At 41.5% G+C, this 23960-nt stretch overlaps 1 protein-coding gene across 4 annotated transcripts in view; it reads left to right on the top strand.

Annotated features, from left to right (window-relative positions):
• PHF21B (PHD finger protein 21B) overlaps positions 1–23960 on the top strand; it is an 84323-nt gene that overhangs the window by 34836 nt on the left and 25527 nt on the right. For all 4 annotated transcript variants that reach the window (XM_077266620.1, XM_077266618.1, XM_077266619.1 and 1 more), the window contains exon 3: positions 19795–19887. In XM_077266620.1, coding sequence (XP_077122735.1) covers positions 19795–19887 — 93 coding nt within the window. The remainder of the gene's footprint in view (positions 1–19794; positions 19888–23960) is intronic.

The following is a 23960-nucleotide window of genomic DNA, read 5'->3' as shown; positions in this document are numbered from 1 at the left end:
TTTTTCAGGGTATATTCCACATGATGTACTTAACCTTCATGAGTACCAATAAGGATGAGGAGGACTGTATTTATTATCTATCTATCTATTATCTATTATCTATTATCTATCTATTATCTATCTACTATTATCTATGTATTATCTATCTATTATCTATTATCTATCATCTATTATCTATCTAGTATCATTCTATCTATCTATCTATCTATCTATCTATCTATCTATCTATATATCATCTGTCTATTATCTATATATCTATTATCTATCTAATATCTATCATCTATTATCTATCTATCTATTATCTATCTACCTATTATCTGTCTATCTATCTGTTATCTATAATCTATCTATCTATCTATCTATCTATCTATCTATATATCTATCTATTATCTATCTATCTATCTATTATCTATCAATCTATTATCTATCTATATATTATCAATCTACTATATTATCTATATATTATCTATCTACAGTTTTTTTAATCTTCTTGCTTCCTTCCTTCCTTCCTTCCTTCCTTCCTTCCTTCCTTCCTTCCTTCCTTCCTCCCTCCATGCCTTCATTCTCTCTCTACTATCCATCTAAATATCTGTCTATATCTTCTTTCTTTGACAGGTAGTGATTGAGAGCTGATTTTGGTTTCCTATTTTGTGACATGAGTGATTTACCTATGGAGGATGTGGGTTGGGGGGGTGAGGGGCTGACATCCTCGCTCACTAAACGATTCAGTGGAGCAGAGCCGGGCTTGTGAACATTAAACAGCTCCATGATTCATATTTTGGCTGCAGACCATCGAATCCATATTTTAAAGGGTTCTGCCAAGTAGAGAATCCTGCCTGTTTCTGAGCAGATTGTACGACCATAAAATCCTGTGCAGAACAAGACTGTTTAATTAAATTAGCAATTAGCAAATGTTACTTCCAATCACTGCTGGGTTTGAAGTTTGCACTTATGGGAACTACGGCGTCATCTTCTCACTTTCATCATCTCCTGAACTGGGATCTTATTTGAGGTCTTGCTGTATTGTGGTCTCTCCTGTGCCTTGTGTGAGGTTACGTATATACTGAGATCTATCCATTCTATCTATCTATCTATCTATCTATCTATCTATCTATCTATCTATCTATCTATCTATTATATTATCTATCTATCTATTGTCTATCTATCTATCTATCTATCTATCTATCTATCTATCTATCTATATATTATCTATCATATTATCTATCTATCTATCTATTGTCTATCTATCTATCTATCTATTATCTATCATATTATCTATCTATCTATTGTCTATCTATCTATCTATCTATCTATCTATCTATTATCTATCTATCTGTCATCTATCTATCCATCATTTACCTACAGTCATGGCCGAAAGTGTTGGCACTATTGAATTGTTCCAGAAAATGAAGCCTTTCTCAGAAAATTATTACAGTTACATGTTTTGTTATACACATGTTTATTTCCTTTGTGTGTATTGGAACAACACAAAAAAAACAGAGAAACACCCTTTGGAATAAATAACTGCAATCAATCGCTTCCCGTAACGATCCACGAGTTTCTTTCTCCTCTCAAGTGGAATTTTGCACCACTCTTCTTTTGTAAACTGCTTCAGGTCTCATATGTGAAGGCGCCTTCTCCAAACAGCAATTTCAAGATCTGACCACAGGTGATCAATGAGATTTAGATCCGGACTCATTGCTGCCACTTCAGAACTCTCCAGGGCTTTGTTTTCATTAATTTCTGGGGTCTTATTGAAGTATGTTTGGGGTCATTCACCTAGAGATAAAAGACCCATTACCTAGGACGCAAACCCAGCTTTCCAACTCCGGGAACTACATTGCGACCCAAAATCATTTGGTAATCATTAGATTTCATGATGCCTTGCACACAGTCAAGCCACCCAGTGCCAGAGGCAGCAAACCAATCCCAAAACATCTTTGAATCTCCACCATATTTGACTGTAGGTATAGTGTTCTTTTCTTTGTAGACCTCATTCCATTTTCAGTAAACAGTAGAATGATGTGCTTTACCAAAAAGCTCTACCTTGGTCTCATCTGTCCACAAGATGCTTTCCCAGAAAGATTTTTGCTTACTCACGTATATTTTGTCAAACTGCAGTCTAGCATTTTTATGTCTCTGTGTCAGCAGTGGGGTCCTCCTGGGTCTCATGCCATAGTGTTTCATTTCATTCAAATGTCGATGGATAGTTCGCGCTGACACCGATGCCCCTTGAGCCTATAGGTCAGTTTGAATTTCTTTGGAACTTGATTGGGGCTGCTTTTTCCCCATCCGGACTATCCTGCATTGCAATCTTTCATCAGTTTTTCTTTGCTGTCCACTTCCAGGGAGATGAGCTACAGTGCCATGGGTTGTAAACCTTTTGATTATGTTGCGCACCATGGAGATGGATTTCTGGAGATGGACTTGTAGTTTTGAGATTGTTGATATTTTTCAACAATTTTAGTTCTAAAGTTCTCAGACAGTTCTCTTCTCCTCTTTCTGTTCTCTATGGCACACACAGGCACACAATGCAAAGATTGAGTCAACTTCTTCCCTTTTTATCTGGTTTCAGGTGTGATTTTCATATTGCCCATACCTGTTACTTGCCACAGGTGAGTTTGAATGAGCATCACATGCTTGAAAAAAAGTTGTTTACCCTCAAACTAAATACAGTTTGTGTGCTTTCACCTGCAAGTTTTCAGTGCTGGGGTATTATTTGATATAAAGGAGGTTTTCTCAAAAATCTCCAACTGTCATGGTGATGTCAGGGTTTGAGGATTCCGCAGATCTAGACACTCTTCCTTGGGCCTTCATGGATAGCTATGATCAGCACAGAGTGGTTAGAAGGAGTTAAGTCTTTGCTGGACTCGGCTTGTTGATTGCCTATGGTCACATGTTGCAGGAGAACCAGTCTTGTCTGCTCTTTCCCTATTTAATCTGGCTACATTGATCAGGTAATGTCAGAAATAGTTCTCTATCCTAGTCTGGAAAGTTGGACACGTCCTGGTTATTATTAGTTATTTCTAATGTTGTTGCGAGTGGTGTTTGGTTAACCCTTTCCTTTTCCCCTAGATATCTTTATATTACTTTGTTGACTCTTGTGTGATTTGTGCTTCCGTTTCTGCCCTGTCTTTCTTGCTATGTATTTCCCCATATGCTCGCTGTACAGCCTAGTGCTTCTTAGGAGCATAGGAAGGAACGAGGCCTAGGCATCTCCACCTTCAGGGGTATTCTTGGGACAAGGACAGCCAGGGACCCCTAGCCTGAGGGTCAGTATAGATTCACATCTATTATCCTACAGTCACACCGTGACAGGAAATAAACATGTGTATAGCAAAATATGTATAATTGTAGTAATTTTCTGGGAGAAATATTTCATTTTCTGGAATAATTTTAGGGGTTCCAACACTTTTAGCCATGACTCACTCTATCTATCATCTATCTATCTATCTATCTATCTATCTGTCTGTCTGTCTGTCTGTCTGTCTGTCTATCTATCTATCTATCTATCTATCTATCTATCATCTATCTTTTAGCAATCAAAACCTAAAGCTAAAATAGTCAGTAAAATGTCTCTTTTGTGTCCGTCACCTCTCTCTAGTCAATGGACACATTTATAGAAGTTTTCTTGCACTCAGAAACCTTTTCAGGAGAAAAAAAAACATGAATGAAAAAAATCTTTTTGTGGCCTCTAGGTAGCGCTATACACATAAATGTGTACGGAGTGAGCTCCCTCTAGTAGAAAGCAGGGAAGGGAAGCCAGGGGGTTTAGAACTCTGCATCTATAATTGTAGAAATTGAGTCCTTATTATATGTCCTGTGCACCAGTGAGCTTGGAAATCCCCTAAAAAGAGCCTGAGCACTGATATTTCCTATAGGGATTTTTTGTTTTTCTTTTCCTGGATAGGGGGGATACAGTTTCTCCTTGTGAAATAGGGCCAAGCAATGCTCCCTGGGAAAAAGTATGCAAATTAGCTCCCCTCCGGAAGGTAGAAATCTGTCTCTCCAGTGCCACCTATAGGCAGAAAACCTGTAGGTCATTTTCTGATCTATTGAGGCCCTATGGCGCAAATTGAGGAATCCAGCTCTTCTGCATCTGTCACTAAGTCACTAAGTATGGAGAAGAAGAGATGAGCTCGGTCTTTTCTTGTGCTATTCACTCACTCGGCATAATTTAATGAAGAAGATGGATCCGAGCTGCCTAAGACACTTATTTTTTTTAAGGTTACGTAGAAAACAAAGCCTCCGCAGATTTTATAAAGCTTCGTCGGAACAGACAAGATGGCACTTAATTACGTGCTTTTCATTAACACGACTAATGACATTTGGAGTCAATATTCTCCAGGCATCGGGACATTCTATTTCCTTGATTCTGCTGTTTTGGAGTCTTGAAGAACAAAGAAAATACTGTATGTTTAACACTTGACGATTCTAAGGAGCTTCCACCCTAATTGTAGTCCTCGGAAATTCCCCCAAATATCCAGGAAATGAAGATTTGGGTCTTCCGTTCAGCACTATCATCCATTAATCAGAGTGAGGAGCGTCCTTGGCATGTACATGAGCAGTCTATTGATTTAAAGGAATTGTCCAGACTAGAAAAATGTCTTGAAGACAGCTCACAATGGGTTAAAATCGTAAAAACAAATAATATTCACTTTACTGGTCCCCTTCAATTCCCTTTCAATACTTCCCCTGTCTCAGTACTAGATGCTTACAGTACCTTTTCTCTAGGTATCAGGCACATACAGTTGTGTCACAACTAAGCTCCTCCCTCATAATAAAGGGCTTATGCAGTGCCCCCGCAGGAGAAGTTAAGTATTACAACAGTGGCTTCCATACAAATGCCTCCCAGTCACCTGCAGGGCTCTTTACTTCCTTCTGCAACGATGAGTTCCCAGCAAGGACTGGTGACCACTGCAGCCAATCACTGGCCATGTCAGTGATCCACTACAGCTAGTAATTTAGGATATTGTTGCTGCATCATGAAGTCTAGAGACTTTTACTTAATTTCTCCTGTGGTGGCACTGCAAAGAAATAGATTGTCTGCTACTATTGATCATTACATGTCACACACTGAGAAACCTGCTCTAAGCTTTGGCGGGAGGGGGCGTGTTCTTCTTTCCTTGCTGCCTGCTTTTGATTGATCAGCATCATACAGGGGAAAAGAAGTACACGCCCCCTTCCAGTGAAAGCTGTCCACTTGGATTTAAAAAAGTTAACTCATTAGGCGTCACATACTTTCAGTGCTAATATGCTGCCATTGATCATTACATGTCACACTCTAAGCTTTGGCGAGAGGGGGCATGTTCTTCTTTCCTTTGAGAGCTGCTGCCTGCTTTTGATTGGTCAGCATCACACAGGGGAGAAGAAGTACACGCCCCTTTCAGTGAAAGCTGTCTGATAACACCCACTTAGATTTAAAAAAGTTAACTCATTAGATGTCACATGCTTTCAGTGCTAATATCTCTGCGACTATGAGGCGAAATTAATCGTGCAGCCACTATTGCATTGCGTCCTGTTCAGCATGAAAAAAATTGGTGCAAGTTTTTTTTTAAATGATAAAAAAAAGATATATCTAAGTTCTCCTGGGGTGGCACTGCAGGGGAATTGAACACTTGCTGCAGAGTATTCCAGTGGTTGTAGCTAATTAATTAGTGATGGAGCTTACATACCTTCATGCAGCTGATACCTAGAGAAAAGGTACTGTGATAAATATATTAGCATAGGAAATGTAGGCCAGCTGCTGGGACTCGAACATATTTTTCGAGCACGCCTAAGATACTCAGTTAGCACTCGAGCATTCTCATATAACACCTTATCCGAGCATGCTCGCTCATCACTAGTACGGTGATTATGATATTAGCATGGGAAAACTCGTTGTGGAAATAACAGCAGCTGGTTCTTAAAATGTAGAAACTATACCGTTATAGTGAATACTGGGAGAATATGACAATCCTATGTAATAGCCGAAATTGAATGAAGTTTCCCTTTAATTCTACACAGTTCATATTGAGCCACTGCTAAAATTGCGACCATTTTTTTCTTTGAAGGCGGATTTTTATTTTACAGGAAAATGCGATTCCTTTCAACGAGAAATGCTTTTAGTAGAACTTATAAATTATTTGACATTTATTTAAAAAAAAAAAAAAGAAGCACTTATCTAACATCTCGGGATTTTTTTTTTTTTTTTTAATAAAGACTTTAATTTTCGGAAATGAAAGTATTTGGAAGGACGCCAGCTCTCTTAGTTAAATTTGTTCTGTAAAATGCCAATCATTAATAATATAAGAGAATATGAACAATTCCAGGAGAATGCGGGCTCCTATCTTGGTTTCCTACGATTCCTGCAGCAGTAAGCAAATCCTTGAAGTGCTTTGTAATATTGCACAATTACTAAGTTGTATTATATAGCGGTCCGCTGTTCCCTAAGGCTTGTTGTATAAGGAAAAGGAATAACATAAGCGACGAGGTCATTCTATAATACTGCAGAGCATAAAACCGCGAAATGGGGCAGATGACATTGTATCGCGCTATTTATTTACACATTGTAACTAATACTAATAATTGTATCACTAATAGTCACTATTAACCCCTTTACATTTTTCACTTTTTGTTTCATTGCAGCCATTTGGTATATTCACAAAAGTTCATTTTTTCTCATTAATGTACACTCTGCACCACATTTTGAGTGAAAAAAAACAGAAAAGTAGAAATGTTTGCAAATTTATTAAAAAAGAAAAACTGAAATGTCACATGGTCATAAGTATTGAGACCCTTTGCTCAGTGTTGAGTAGAAGCCCCTTTTGAGCTAGTACAGCCATGAGTCTTCTTGGGAATGATGTAACAAGTTTTTCACCCCTGGATTTGGGGATCCTCGGCCATTCTTCCTTGCAGATTCTCTCCAGTTCCGTCAGGTTGGATGGTGATTGTTGGTGGACGCCATTTTCAGGTCTCTCCAGAGATGCTCAATTGGGTATAGGACAGGGCTCTGGCTGGGCCAGTCAACATTGGTCACATAGTTGTTTTGAAGCCACTCCTTTGATATTTTAGCTGTGTTCTTAGGGTCATTGTCTTGTTGGAAGGTGAACCTTCGGCCAAGTCTGAGGTCCAGAGCACTCTGGAAGAGGTTTTCATCCAGGATATCTCTGTACTTGGCCGCATTCATGATTCCTTCAATGACAACCAGTCATCCTCTCCCTGCAGCTGAAAAACACCCCCATAGCATGATGCTGCCTCCTCCATGTTTCACTGTGGGGATTGTATTGGGCAGGTGATGAGCGGTGCCTGGTTTTCTGAACACATATCGCTTAGAATTATCACCAAAAAGGTCTATCTTCATCTCATCAGACCAGAGAATCTTATTTCTCATAGTCTGAGAGTCCTTCATGTGTTTTTTAGCAAACTCTATGCAGGCTTTCATATGTCTTGCACTGAGGAGAGGCTTCCATCGGGCCTCTTTGCCATAAAGGCCTGACTGGTGCAGGGCTGCAGTGATAGTTGACTTTGTGGAACTTTCTCCCATCTCCCTACTGCATCTCTGGAGCTCAGCCACAGTGATCTTGGGGTTCTTCTTTATCTCTCTCACCAAGGCTCTTCTCCCACGATTGCTCGGTTTGGCTGGACAGGTAGGTCTAGGAAGACTTCTGGTGGTCCCAAACTTCTTCCATTTAAGGATTATGGAGGCCACTGAGCTCTTAGGAACCTTGAGTACTGCAGGAATTCTGTTGTAACCTTGGCCAGATCTGTGCCTTGCCACAATTGTGTCTCTGAGCTCCTTGGCCAGTTCCTTTGGCCTCTTGATTCTCATTTGGTCTGACATGCACTGTGAGCTGTGAGGTCTTATATAGACAGGTGCGCGCCTTTCCAAATCAAGTCCTATCAATTTAATTACACACAGCTGGCCTCCAATGAAGGAGTAGAACCATCTCAAGGAGGATCACAAGGAAATGGACAGCATGGGACTTAAATATGAGGGTCTGAGCAAAGGGTGTGAATACTTATGACCATGTGATATTTCAGTTTTTATTTTTTATTAAATTTGCCAACATTTCTATATTTCTGTTTTTTTTTCAGTCAAAATGGGGTGCAGAGTGTACATTAATGAGAAAAAAATGAACTTTTTTGAATTTACCAAATGGCTGCAATGAAACAAAGATTGAAAAATGTAAAGGGGTCTGAATACTTTCCGTATCCACTGTACTCTTAGGACACAATTACATGATTTTGTCAAGACATTACATTACCTGGGAATTGTATTTAGTATGTATCTGTGCACTGTATAGCGCTATTTATCATAACACTGAATGGCATTATATGTTTATCTGGGACCCTAAAATTGGTCTCGGAGGATGACGCAGAAGCCTTCACCAGTTTCTCCAATAATGGTATGTGAATCTTTCCACCTGCTCATCTCATATCTTTCCAATGACATTGGCTGATGATTAAGATTCTTATCCACATCGTTCAATAATTTTAGAGATGATATTATATTGCGCCATATCTGAGGCATATGGTATCCATCACTGCAGTAATACCAATGCTAATATATAACCTTGCTGGATATTTCAGTGATAAGCGGATTCTTACTGTGAAATACTATTGGTTGAAATAGATGTGTTTTCTCATTTCTTTGGTAGCTGCCATGTGATGATACATACTGATAAGCAACACTGTTCGGGACCCTCATCTAATAGCGGGAGCATCAAATTGCTTTGCAGCACCAGATAAATGAATATATTACACAACCTACTGATTTATACAAGAACTGTGTAATGCATCATGTCCCCTGTGGTGGCGCTGCAGGAGAATTGATTTCATATGTCCTCGGAGATTGCAGCAACGCGTCCTGTGATTAGCTAATTTTTAGTGGCCCCCTCTAATAGTTTGGAGTTTGTCTTGCAGGTCAAATGCAATGTCCCTGTAAAGTGCATCTTCTGTATAACCTGGCTGAGAATCTCACTGATTATAAGGTTAAATAGGCGGAGATGCCATTAACGTAAAACTTGCAATTTATTTAAAGGGTTATTCCCATTTTCATATATGGAGATTATCAAATAGTGCCTGAAAAAATAAGCACTTTTGCAATTTACTTCTGGTTAAAATTTTCAGCCGTTCTTGAGATATTAACACTTTTCTTTTGTTTACTGTTCGTTGCCTTGGAGACCGACCACCGTTGCTTTCTAGCTGAAGTTAGCCTGGATTAGGAGGTAACAGCGTTTTCCAACGATCCAGGTCAGCTTCAAAACGATGCCTACAAGCTTTTCAGCTCTGCACGTATTCGGCCGTCGAGCAGCGGTGGTCGGTCTCCAAGGCAATGAGATGTAAACAAAAGAAAAGTGTTAATATCTCGAGAATGGCTGAAAATTTTAACAAACAGTAAATTGCAAATGTGCTTGTTTTTACAAGCTCTATCCAACAATACCCGTTTCTGAAGATGGAAATAACCCTTTAAATATATGATTAATTGCGTTTTTACGAATTACACTGATATTTAGGATGTCCATTGACGACCTTTTGTATAGCAAACAGGTAAAAATGTTTATTTTCAGTAGGCTGAGGGTGATAAGCAGCTGCCAGACCTCAGGAACGTACAGGTTATTCTTTGGGGATAACATAAGAAGTGATTGGGGTGGGAAAAAACAGCTTTACTTACTTACGGGCAGCCATTTTGTATTCATGAAGCTAGTTTTATCATTTAACACATAGCGAAGTGACAGAATGAATCCTCTGGAGCTGATCATTTACTCCAGACTACAAAATGGCTACCCTGTTTTGTGTAGGTGACAGGCCGTCTATATAAATGATATAATGGAAAAAGGCCTATTCAGCTGTCCGGGCCTTACAGCCAAATTGACGGTGATGCCTGACTAATGCGTACGGTTTATGGACTCAGCCGCGCACAGCTGCTTGTTCTAGTCCCTTTAAGAGACCACATTCAATTTATCAATCCCACGCGGTGGGAAAAAGCATCAATGGGCCCGGATTTGTGAGCGAGGCTTTACAGCGCCATAAAGCAATATACAGCATCGCAATGCCGCTCGTTACCCGTCGTTCTCTTATCTGGGATAAAAACATGGCCTGCATTAACCAGCCATGATTGTTTTTTATTTGGAGAGTGACCGCCACATGAATTATTTGCAGCAGAATACGCCTCCTCGTGAGCTGCAGTTCCCCCTACTCTGCCATTAAATTTTAATTTCAGGCTTTTACAAGCTTTACACACAAGGTTTGTACATATACAGATGTAGAAGAGCTCAGTTTGTCACATTGTTCATGCTTCTCCTTGATTAGAAAGTCATGGCTGCTTTGTTTTTTTTTTTTGTTTTTTTTTAAGAAACAGTGCCACCCTTGACTATGAGGTTCTGCATGGTACTGCAGCTCAGCTCCACTCACGATTGAGCTGAGATACAAAAAAAATATGGCTGCTTTCTTTCAGAAACAATACTATCCCTGATCTGGAGATCAGAGATAATGCTGTTTCTGAAAGTAAGCAGCCATCTTTTGTTTTTTTTTCTTGTAATCTTAGACAACCCCTTTAAGATAATGTAGGAGGTTTTTGCTACAGTCCTGTGTAATATTTTTAAGGATAGACTTTAATGTAACATCTGACTGCAGCGTTTTAGGCCAAATTAAGAAAAAAACGCGTCATGTAATAGCAAAACGGTAACTAGGCCTCAATTATCAAAACTGTATGAGTTGCCCCTAGCAACCAATCAGAGTGCAGCTTTCATTTCTTAAACAGCTCTGATAAAATGAAAGCTGCGCAGTGATTGGTTGCTGTGGTGGAATTGAGGTATATAATGTGGCACAAATTACAATTTTGAGGACAGAATGTAATTTTTGAAGGAGATATTATTACTATTGTGGCATAGAGTATTATTTTGTGATACCAAATATTATTTTTGAGGATATAATGTTCATTTTGGGCTAATTTTTGAATGTCTGAAGCCCCCTCTAAATGGGATTTGGGAGTATGCGTCTTAGGGGCCATTTACTATAATGGTGGTGACAGAGTCAATGTGCATCATTTTGGGGTGTATAGGCTTACTAGAGGTGGACACCCTGAAGAACTCTGCTACGTCTGAGTGTCTGCCTCCAGTATGCGTATACGCCAGAAAGTGAGGCACGTCAGAGTACACGTTGACTCTGTTGGTACCATTATGGTCAACGGGTCCGTCGGTGCAAACCACCGAATCCCATTTTTCTGGGTGTAAGGACCACTGAACTTGGGGAACGCAATGTGAAAAGGGCCTTACTATCGTCATATATAATACTGTGCAAAAGTTTTAGGCAGGTGTGGAAAAAATGCTGCGCACTAACAATGCTTTAAAAAATGGGAGTCTGAATAGATTTTTATCAATTAAGAAAATACAGAGTGATTGAACAAAATAAAAATCAGTATTTGGTCACGGCCTTTTACCTTTATCACTTTTTCTAGGTACTTAAACTCAGTTTTTGAAGGCAATTGGCAGGAGGCTGTTCCAAACATCTTGGAGAACTGACACCAGATATTTTGTTGATGTCACTTGTGAAAATCCTTCTGTCTCTTCGTGTGATCCCAGTGTCACTCTGTGTCACATTCTCCTGGAAGATCTGAAGGTAGAAGATCACTACATATTGTGAATCGCAGATCTTCTATGCTGGTCAGAAACTTGCAGCTCCATTTTCAGCTGCTTCTGATCTGGTCATTACCTCTCCCTATAAAACTTGGCCAGACCTTCTCTGTCTTGGGGATGCTGCGCAGAATTGGAGATCGTTGTTGCTATTGGAGATTGTTGCGTGCTGTTTTGGGTGTATGGTTTCCTCATTGTCCTAGTCCCATTTGATTAGTACATTACCATTCTTTCCTATATACCTCTTTACCTCTGGTGAGTGTTTGTACATTTGTTGCTTTCTTTATCCCTGTTTTGTCTTTGTGTCCTGTTTACCTTATATTTCAGTCCCAGGCCTCATGGGTTGGGGGAGGCAACAGATCAGGATTTAACAGGAGCATAGTAAGGCCGGAGACTCGGGCCTCTCTACCTTCAAGAGTACCCCCGGGACATGGATCCTTAGGGTCCCAATTCCAGAGACATTTGAAGGCCCCCCTTCCTTACTGAAGACCATCACAACGTGACAGCAGACAGACTGGATGATGTGAGATCTGGGCTCCTTGGGGGCTGGATCTTCACTTCCATGACAACTTTTTCTTAATGACATTGGTTGGATCTTTGGGGTTGTTCTCATGCTGCAGAATAAATTCGGAGCCAGTCAGACGCCTCCCTGATGGTATTACTCGATAAGTAAATATCTGCCCGTATTTCTCACCATTGAGGACACCATTAATCCTGACCAAATCCCCCAACTCCATTTGCTGATATGCAGCCGCAAACTTGCAGGACCCTCCACCGTAAGTCAATCATTATTGTGCCGCTCTTCAGCTCATTCATGAACAAACTTTCTTCTGTTACACCCACATTTTTCACAATTTGATTCCTTAGTCCAGAGCACCTGCTGCCATTCTTTTGCACATGCCTAATCAAGTCTCTTGTCCTTATTTTCAAGTGGAAGGTATGAGCTTTTGACCGCATCTCTTGCAAGGAGACCACTTCTGGACAGACTCCTCTAAACAATAGATGGGTGTAGATGGGTCTCCGTGGTTGCTGCCAGTTCTGAGTTGATGGCACTGCTGGACACCTTTCAATTTTGAAGGGAAGTGCGCATGGTGGGTCTTTCATCTGCTGCACTAAGTTTCCTTTGCCGACCACAGCGTCTACGGTCTTCATTTCTTCCCATTTCTCCTCAACGCTTATATATAGGCAGATACTATGCAATACTATCAGGGAGGCATCAGATGGCCTCCAAATTTATTTTGCAGCAGAACAAAGATCCCAAACATACAGCCAATATCATTAAGGACAATTAAATGATAACCCGGCCCCCATAGAGCCCTGATTTCACATAAGTCCGTCTGTCTTGGATCACATGAAGAAACAGAAGGATTTGCACAAGGATCATACACAGAAGATTGGTGGTTGGTTCGATGAGATGTTTGGAACTACCTCCTGTCGAGTTCCTTCAAAACTCTGTGTGAGTGACAACTACCTAGAAAAAGGAAAAACGATGTTCAAGAAGATGATGTCATTCAATTGAGCTGCTGATAAAAGCTCGATGGCTGAGGTAAAACCAAAGGAATTTAATTAGACAGGTTTTACAAGTCAACACGTTTCAAGGTTCTACATGACCTCTTCATCAGGACAAAACCTCAGTCTGCCTGAGATCACATGAGGAGGCAGAAGGATCTGCACAGGTGACATCCATAGAAGATCAGTGGTTGGTTCTCTAAGATGTTTGGAACAACCTATCGAGTTCAAAACTTCAAAACTGTGTGTGAGTGACAACTACCTAGAAGAACTGATGGCGGAAAAGGGAGTCACCAAATATTGATCTGATTTAGTTTTCTTTTTTTGTTCACCCACTTTTACATTTTTGTAATTGTTTAATATGAACTATAATAATAATAATAATAATAATAATAATTATTATATGAACTATAAACACTTTTATTTTTTTGGAACGTCTTACAGCATTTTTTCCACACCTGCCTAAAACTTTTGCACAGTACTGTGTATCAGAGCTCATTTGCAGTTATCAGTGATGGAGTTTTGTGACACAGAATAGGATTTGGTGGCATAGATATTTCTAATCATGGCCTCATTTTTTAGCGCAGGAAAAGCTTAGTTTACAAAATGATTGTGTCCATCAATAAAGCGAGGCATGTATCATGGCTGCCTGCAGCATGGAAGTGACGGGCTCGACTTTGCTGCGCTTCACCTCTGACATCAGGACCCCCGTACCCAACCCCCCATGTATTTCTGTCTTTGTAAGAACACATCACATCATTTTCTATTCTGCATTGAGCATTGTTGTGCACAACAAGGTCTAACATATGGGGGGGACCTGGCATATGTCGCCGGTTATTGTAGCTTCAGCTCAAGGTTAAACACAACATTCAGGGAGAAAAATGAATGTTGAAATGACTTTAGTAAATATCCATTCATATTACACATTGCCGTCCTGGCGGTTGCCATGGTATTCCGGCTCTGCTACTTTACAACTCTCACGTCTTTAATATTGAATAAACAAGAGCGGAGAAGGGGAAAAAAAAAAACAAGAGAAAAGAATTTCATGTAGAACACGCCGCTATTGTGACAGCCGAAGCGCGGCTAATATGTTGTCACTTTACGGGAGCAACTCGCAGAAATCTATATGGAAACATTACAGAGAGTGAACGCCGCTACAGTCATAAAAACAATATATTACCCTCCGCGCCCACAATCCACCGCGGCCGCAGCGCCATTAACTCGGAATGTAAGTCATTTAAGAGTCAGTAGATTCATTTCTGCCCTTTACTTGTCTTTGAACACGGCAGATGTCATAAGGAAAAATAATGGACGGATATTATGAATGAACTAATCTTAAATGCCATCTATGTATTATCTATCTATTATCTATATATTATCTATATATTATCTATCTGTTATCTATCTATTATCTATATACAGTATTATCTATCTATTATCTATATATTATCTATCTATTATCTTCATATTATCTATCATCTATTATCTATCTATTATCTATTATCTATCTATTATCTATTATCTATCTATTTATCTAATATCTATCTATTATCTATCTATATCTATCTATTATGTATCATCTATCTATTATCTATTATCTATCTATTATCTATCTATCTATCTATCTATCTATCTATCTATTATCTATACTAGATGATGGCCCAATTTAATGCATCGGGTATTCTAGAATATGTATAGTAGTATATAGCACAGCCCACGCAGTATATAACACAGCCCACGCAGTATATAACACAGCCCATGCAGTATAACACAGCCCACGTAGTATATATCACAGCCCACGTAGTATATAACACAGCTCACGCAGTGTATAACAGAGCCCACGTAGTATATAGCACAGCCCACGCAGTATATAACACAGCCCACGTAGTATATAACACAGCCCACGCAGTATATAACACAGCCCACGTAGTATATAACACTGCCCAAGCAGTTTATAACACAGCCCACGTAGTATATAACACAGCCCACATAGTATATAACACAGCCACGTAGTATATAGCGCAGCCACGTAGTATATTGCCCAGCCACGTTGTATATTGCACAGCCCAGACAGTATATAGCACAGAGACATAGTATATAACACAGGCCATGCAGTATATAACACAGCCCATGCAGTATATAACACAGCCCACGCAGTATATAACACAGCCCATGCAGTATATAACACAGCCCACGTAGTATATTGCACAGCCATGTAGTATATAGCACAGCCCACGCAGTATATAACACAGGCCACGCAGTATATAACACAGCCACGTAGTATATAGCACAGCCACGTAGTATATTGCACAGCCACGTAGTATATTGCACAGCTTACGTAGTATGTAGCACAGAGACGTAGTATATAACACAGGCCATGCAGTATATAACACAGCCCATGCAGTATATAACACAGCCCACGCAGTATATAACACAGCCCACGTAGTATATAAAACAGCCCACGTAGTATATAACACAGCTACGTAGTATATAGCACAGCCATGTAGTATATTGCTCAGCCACGTTGTATATTGCACAGCCCACGTAGTATATAGCACAGAGACATAGTATATAACACAGGCCATGAAGTATATAACACAGCCCATGCAGTATATAACACAGCCACGTAGTATATAACACAGCCACGTAGTGTATTGCACAGCCACGTAGTATATAGCACAGGCCACGCAGTATATAACACAGGCCACGCAGTATATAACACAACCCATATAGTATATAACACAGCCCACGCAGTATCTAACACAGCCCACGTAGTATATAGCAATGTGGGCACCATATCCCTGTTAAAAAAAGAATTAAAATAAAAAATAGTTATATATATACGTCATCATCTCGCGAGACCGCTACGTCATCTCAGGTCATTGACGCAATGCATTCTTGGGACCGGAGCATTGCGAGGAGCGGGAAAGGCGCTGAAAGGTGAGAATATAATGATTTTTTATTTTTTTATTTTTTTTTAAATTAGATCTTTTTACTAATGATGCTGCATAGGCAGCATCAATAGTAAAAAGTTGGTCACACAGGGTTAATAGCAGCGTTAACGGACTGCGTTATACCGCGTTATGCCACGGTGTAACGCAGTCCGTTTAACGGACTGCTAAACCGCTGTGGGGGCACTGAATGGAGGGGAGTAGGGAGGGGCGAATTCGCGGCCGGACTGTGCCCATCGCTGATTGGTGGCGGCCGGCAGCGACGAATCAGTGACCTGGCATTTCCGCGACAGACAGATGGAAGTTACAAACAGACGGAAGTGACCCTTAGACAATTATATAGATAGATTATCTCTCTATTATCTGTTATCTATCTATTATCTATCTATCATCTATTATCTCTCTATTATCTGTTATCTATCTATTATCTATCTATCATCTATTATCTATCTATTATCTGTTATCTATGTATTATCTATTATCCATCTATTATCAATCTAGCATCTATCTATTATCTATCTATTATCTATTGTATTATCTATTATTTATCTATCTATTATCTATTGTATTATCTATTATTTATCTATCTATTATCTATCTATGTATTATCCATCTACTGTTTTCTGTCTACGATCCATTCGTTCACTAGTGATTTAGGCCGCACTAGGGGGTCCCCCGGGGTTATAAAAGTCCTGCTGTTCCAGACCCCACTGAGTGAGTAGTACGGACCCTTTAGACAAACATGCCATTGTTTCTAGAACATAAAGTCAGATCCGTTTCGCTCCATCCCTATAAGTTATGGGCCTCACAACATTCATAGAACTGTCTGTTTGAATATTGGTATTCCCATCTCAGGGACGCAGCGACTTTTATCAGAATGCTAATATTTCCAGTGTAGAAATGCCTACATGAATACCCACAGTACTTACACGACTTCTCCGCGCGCTGAAAGCTCTGGATACATCGAGATCAGTAAAAGAACCTTGACTGCGGCTTTCAAGATTCCTTTCCCTCTGAGAGAGCAAAATAGATGAGATCAATAAAGCTCTGCGTTGTGTATCTGCATTACTGCCTCCTTTTTATTAAGATACTTTAAGCAGTGATTGTAGTCATATAAGACTAATTTATCCGCTCGGCTCATACAGTAACCTTTCACAGTTATTGTTTCTGCCGCTCTCAATTTACTCATTTAAAGGCCAGGCATTGCCAATCTTTTTTTTTTCTTTTTCCTTTTCTTAACATGATTTTCAAAGCAAAATTACCATAAAATTTTTTCAGGGAAACGGTAAAAGCGGCTTCTGATCTTAAATATCTGTGCAGACACTTTACACAGTACAGGCTTCCATTTTTTTCATTTATCACGATCCCTTACAGATAATAATGGTTTTATCTGTTATTTCTAAAGAATCGACATATACTGTGGCTCCATACACAGTATCAAACCCCCGAGTCCTAAAAGGCAAAAAAAAAAACTAACCGGTAGCAGTGGCGTTTCGTGAGTTGCCAGCACCCAAGGCAAGGCAAGTATTTTGTGGCCCTTAATCCGGCCCCTTCCACCAGTTCAAAATGAAACCCCTTATCTACTAAGCACATGTATTGTATGTTAAGAAAATACTTAAGTAATTAACGTTCGCCTGATACTTTAGTTGTTTTTTTTTCTGTTGAAATCCAACGCATAAAACATTACATAAAAACACAATGAGAATATACCCTATAGTAAGTAAAGAAATAGTCTTAGTACATGTAAAAAACATAAAGTACTTAGTAATACTATCTTGTTAAAAAAAAGTGTGAAAGCCATCCGGCCACAACAAGGTGTACCCAATCGGGAAAGGCCTATCTCTGCTATTAAACCTCACCTTGCCTCAAGCCACCTCAATATAGATGGGGGCAGAGCAGAACCCAGACCCGACTGTTCAGACATGTGCCCATGGCAAACTACATAGATGAAATGCCTAGCTCATAAAGGGAGGATTCACACAAAGTACAAGAAACTATAGCAAGACCAAAGAAATGAGCCGAAACATACAGTATGTTGGTATAAGTGCAGGAGCACGTTCACTCTGTGGCCATTTAACACCTCTGTATACAATAAATAACGCAGGATCTACCATACACAATAGGAGATATTACAGCTCACCTCCTCCTCCTGTACAATAACTGATAACACCTCTATATACAGTAGATAACACAGGATCCACCATTCACAATAGGTGATGTCACAGATCACCTCCTCCTCCTGTACAATGACTGATAACACCTCTATATACAGTAGATAACACAGGATCCACCATTCACAATAGGTGATGTCACAGCTCACCTCCTCCTCCTGTACAATGACTGATAACACCTCTATATACAGCAGATAACACAGGATCCACCATTCACAATAGGTGATGTCACAGCTCACCTCCTCCTCCTCCTCTACAATGACTGATAACACCTCTATATACAGTAGATAACACAGGATCCACCATTCACAATAGGTGATGTCACAGTTCCCCTATTCCCCCTCCCTTCACAATTAATTTTGCACATGCTCATTAGATGCTTCAATACAGCAGATAGAGGTGGAGTCTGTTCATTGTGGCTAATGTTCATATTTATTTCCTTAACAACTAGAAGTTAGCATCTGAAATCTCCCCAGTCACCCTGTGAGAATTGCAAGATATCTAATTTTTATTACAAATTGTGATATGGTGAAAAAAAAAGCAAAAATAAAATTAAAAATACATTCAACAAAAAAAAATCACATTTAAACAATAGATCATTTTCTGACGACACATTCCTCTTAATGGATTCATCCATATTCAAGGCTATAAGGTTTTATAAAAATGGTAGTTTTCAAGTATCTTATAGATTATTGCCAGGACCAAGAAATCATTCTCCAATTTACTCCGAGCCATGCCCTGACCAGAGGCACCCATAATTAGGCATTTTCCCCCTTTTTCTGGGAATCCTGGCTGGCTCACTATATTTGTGACCTTTGGGAGGAATGTGTACGTGTCCACTGCTGTTATCAGTAGATATGGATGCAGCAGGAGCCTACCTATTTTTTGACAAATCTACAGTTTGGCCTATTTATCAAAAATGTCAGTGGTTTTGCAATTGTGCAGTGATGTCCTGTGGCTGACATTTCTAAGCTCTGCAAATGGAGGATAAAAACATTAATGTACTGGAGTCTGACAAAATCCCTAACATCATTACCCTCCCCACCTCTTAGAGACAAGAAAAGGTAATCTATTACTTTTTCATCCATGAAATTTCTATTGCATCTACAATTCCAGGAGCATCCTCAAACTCTCGGCTGAGGAATAATTGGTTTTATAAAGTGAAAAGGGTATTGAAAGTGGTCGACTGTTTTAGAAAACACATTATGAAATCCCTTTTAGGGAATTCGGAGTTATTACGTGAGGTTCAGCAACCTCATTTATTGCCCAGATAGGCTACAAAGAGAGTATTTTGCTTTGGAGGACTCGGTGTAATGCTTCATTTTTCCTGCGGGGGTGCTGCAAGGAAATGAAACACTTGTATCAGAATCCTAAACATGTCACAGCTGATCCCTGGATGTCCTTGATAACATAGCAATCATTTTTAACACTGGAAACCCCTTTAATAATCGTTATATTTCTAAGGTTGTATTTTGCTTTTTTGTAGTATTTCCAAAATTAGGAAAACTTTAACTGATGAAACGTTCTCTCTTATCTTTCTTTTTACAGACATTGGGCACCATAACTGCAGTGCCAATTAAAGTCCCTCAGGTCAGTTCCTTGCACAGATTGGCAGGACATGGACCAGCAGTGCTACCTCAGGTAAATACATTACTCACTTATCGTCTTAGTTTATTTTTTTTATAGAAGTGATCCCCTGATGCCATTGAGGTCAATTTTTATCTTTGATAAACCCAAACTATCAAGTATCAAGTCAGTTCAATAGGCTGGCATGACCTGTTTTCTATAGATAATGTATTAGCTTTGCTGTGTGGACTGGAACAGAATGAGCAGAGCCATCTCATTTTCATTATAAAGTGGTTGAGTTAACAATAATTGCGTTCATTGTTAAAGGTCTAGATAAAGCAGGATGGCAACACTATATACAAGGATAAAGCTTTGTACACAGCTCCCCATGTGTTAGACTCATCAGGTGAGGTGGATCCTCCAAATCCTGGTGGGCGCATGGCCCACAGGCATTGGTGCAGCAGCTAGTAGCACGCTGAAAACGGAGAGCTGAGGGATTGTAAAGTGCAGGTAGACAGGTGGAATGCTGTAAACTGCAGGCAAGCAAGTGGGATGCTGGACGCCGCTGGCAGGCAGGAGACATCCAGGAGACCACAGACACATAGCTGGATGACGTCCCAAAGACCACAGGCAGGCTAGCAGGATGCAGGGAACTGCATGCAGGCGGGAAATGTACAAGAGACTGCAGGCAGGTGGGAGACATCCAAGAGATCGCAGGCAGGCAGATGGGATACCAGAAACTGATGGCAGGAGATAGACATCCATGAGGCCTCAGACAGGTAGGCGGACGATGTCCAGGAGACCGCAGGCAGGCTGGCAAGATGCATGGAATTGCATTCAGGCGGGAGACATCCAGGAGACTGCAAGCAGGTGGGAGACATCCAAGAGATCGCAGGCGGGTGGGAGACATTCAAGAGACTGCAGGCAGGTGGGATACCAGAAACTTTTGGCAGGCGGGAGACATCTAGGAGACCACAGACAGGTAGGTGGATGACATCCAGAAGACCGCAGGCAGGCCAGCGGATTGCAGGGAACTGCATGCAGGCAGGAGACATCCAAGAGATTGCAGGCAGGCAGATGGGATAGCAGAAACTGCTGGCAGGTGGTAGACATCCAGCAGACCACAGACAGGTAGGCGGACAACGTCCAGGAGACTGCAGGCAGGCTGGTGAGATGCATGGAATTGCATGCAGGCGGGAGACATCCAGGAGACCGTAAGCTGGTGAGAGACATCCAAGAATCCGCAGGCACATGGGAGACATTCAAGAGACAGCAGGCAGGTGGGATTCCAGAAACTGCTGGCAGGTGGTAGGCATCCAGGAGACCACATGCAGGTAGGTGGAAGACATCCAGGAGACTGCAGACAGCAGCTAAACAGATTGAGGTGTATAGAGCAAGCCAGCGCCTTAGCAATACTGAACTCTTAATACCAAGACACAGGGGTGTGTCTTGGTGAGTCTTATATAGGCCCGGGTGGATGCTCACATGGGATCACGCTGGGCCATCTGCAAAGCCTGACATGGAGCAGAACAGGGTGTAGCAGACCCAGGTGAGGGAAGCAAATCCTGGATCCAGGACAGGTGCTTAGCACCACCACTGCCTGCTCTTTGGGGGAGGGCCTAGGTAGTCCTCCATCACTTCCTGTAGATTAATCTCTTTCTGTCAATGGACTCCTATTAATTTTGGTTGCCGTGTAGCACACACATTCTGCAGCACACTTGGAGGACATATGTTTCCCTAGAGTGTTCCCTTAATTACATGTTAATTTCTATTTTTAAACCAGCTTGAAGGTGGAGTTTCCCTTTAAGTCTAATTTTGATCATTGCGCCAAATCGAAAAAAAAAGCACAGATATGATGAATTTGTTAAGTTCTTGGCCACTATAAGCTTTTCTTTCCCATCCAAATGATATTCCTGAGATGAGAGATTATATTCTCATTGGTTCTCTGTCAGCGCGAGCTGCGGCACAGAGGTGAAGCGCTAAACTCCCCCCCGTCCCTGTATAATTGCTAGGTGTATTCCATTAGAATTCAAATTAACGCGTATAGACAATTATTACTTTCGTTCCTCGTTTAAGCAGTCAGCCACTTATTCAGATTCACAAGGACGAGAGCTGCAAGCATTTTAATGACAAGCTTGCCAACACTGCAAATGTCTCGAACAAAGACAGTGCCTTAATCAAGAATTAACAACTTAAGACCAATGCGGCAATAACTAGCAACCGCAGCGCTGAACCGTGGATTAGCCATTAGTATTTCCCCGATGCGTAGTAATTAGTATTAAAGAAATTAATATTATAGAAAAGAATATTCATTTCGGAGTAGGGATGAGCAAATTGACCAAAGGCAACCTGGAATTTTTTGACGGGTTCACTTTAAAGGGGTTGTCCATGATTAGACCACCATAGCCTCCCCATGTCCATGATGAGTGAGACCTCCATAGCCTCCCCATGTCCATGATGAGACCCCCATAGCCTCCCCATGTCCATGAGGAGACCCCCATAGCCTCCCCATGTCCATGATGAGACCCCCATAGCCTCCCCATGTCCATGATGAGACCCCACAGCCTCCCCATGTCCATGATGAGACCCCCATAGCCTCCCCATGTCCATGATGAGACCCCCATAGTCTCTCCATGTCCATGATGAGACCTCCATAGCCTCCCCATATCCATGATGAGACCCCCATAACCTCCTCATGTCCATGATGAGACCCCCATAGCCTCTCCATGTCCATGATGAGACCCCCATAGCCTAGCCATGTCCATGATGAGACCCCCATAGCCTCCACATGTCCGTGATGAGACCCCATAGCCTCTCCATGTCCATGATGAGACCCCCATAGCCTCCCCATATCCATGATGAGTCCCCCATAGCCTTCCCATGTCCATGAGACCTCCATAGCCTCCCCATATCCATGATGAGACTCCCATTGCCTTCCCATGTCCGTGATGAGACCTCCATAGCCTCCCCATGTCCATGATGAGACCCCCATAGCCTCCCCATGTCCATGATGAGACCCCCATAGCCTCGCCATGTCCATGATGAGATCCCTATAGCCTCGCCATGTCCATGATGAGACCCCCATAGCCTTCCCATGTCCATGATGAGACCCCCATAGCCTCCCCATGTCCATGATGAGACCCCCATAGCCTCCACATGTCCATGATGAGACCCCATAGCCTCCCCATGTCCATGATGAGACCCCCATAGCCTCCACATGTCCATGATGAGACCCCCATAGCCTCCCCATGTCCATGATGAGACCCCCATAGCCTCGCCATGTCCATGATGAGATCCCTATAGCCTCGCCATGTCCATGATGAGACCCCCATAGCCTCCCCATGTCCATGATGAGACCCCCATAGCCTCCCCATGTCCATGATGAGACCCCCATAGCCTCCACATGTCCATGATGAGATGCCCATAGCCTCCCCATGTCCATGATGAGACCCCCATAGCCTCCACATGTCCATGATGAGACCCCATAGCCTCCCCATGTCCATGATGAGACCCCCATAGCCTCCACATGTCCATGATGAGACCCCCATAGCCTCCCCATGTCCATGATGAGACCCCCATAGCCTCGCCATGTCCATGATGAGATCCCTATAGCCTCGCCATGTCCATGATGAGACCCCCATAGCCTCCCCATGTCCATGATGAGACCCCCATAGCCTCCCCATGTCCATGATGAGACCCCCATAGCCTCCACATGTCCATGATGAGATGCCCATAGCCTCCCCATGTCCATGATGAGATGCCCATATCCTCCCCATGTCCATGATGAGACCCCCATAGCCTCCCCATATCCATGATAAAATCCCCATAGCCTCCCCATGTCCATGATGAGACCTCCATAGCCTGCCCATATCCATGATGAGACCCCCATAGCCTCCCCATGTCCGTGATGAGACCTCCATAGCCTCACCATGTGCAGCCAAACATCCCATACACATAAATATGGATTCCCTTTAAATCAAACCTTTTTCTGGCTGTAGGGCGACAGGCTGCAGCAGGAGCTCTGCCTCATTGTTTCGCCTGCAGTGGGAAGACACCTTGTGCACTAAACCGTCCCCACCCATTTAGTAAAGCCATACCCTAGTTATCTATGTAAAAATGGATAAAGTAAGAAAAAATTATAATTTCTG

The sequence above is a fragment of the Ranitomeya variabilis genome, chromosome 5, assembly GCF_051348905.1.
Source record: "Ranitomeya variabilis isolate aRanVar5 chromosome 5, aRanVar5.hap1, whole genome shotgun sequence".
NCBI classification, from domain to species: Eukaryota; Metazoa; Chordata; class Amphibia; order Anura; family Dendrobatidae; genus Ranitomeya; species Ranitomeya variabilis.
This window is presented reverse-complemented; position numbering and strand designations above follow the sequence as displayed.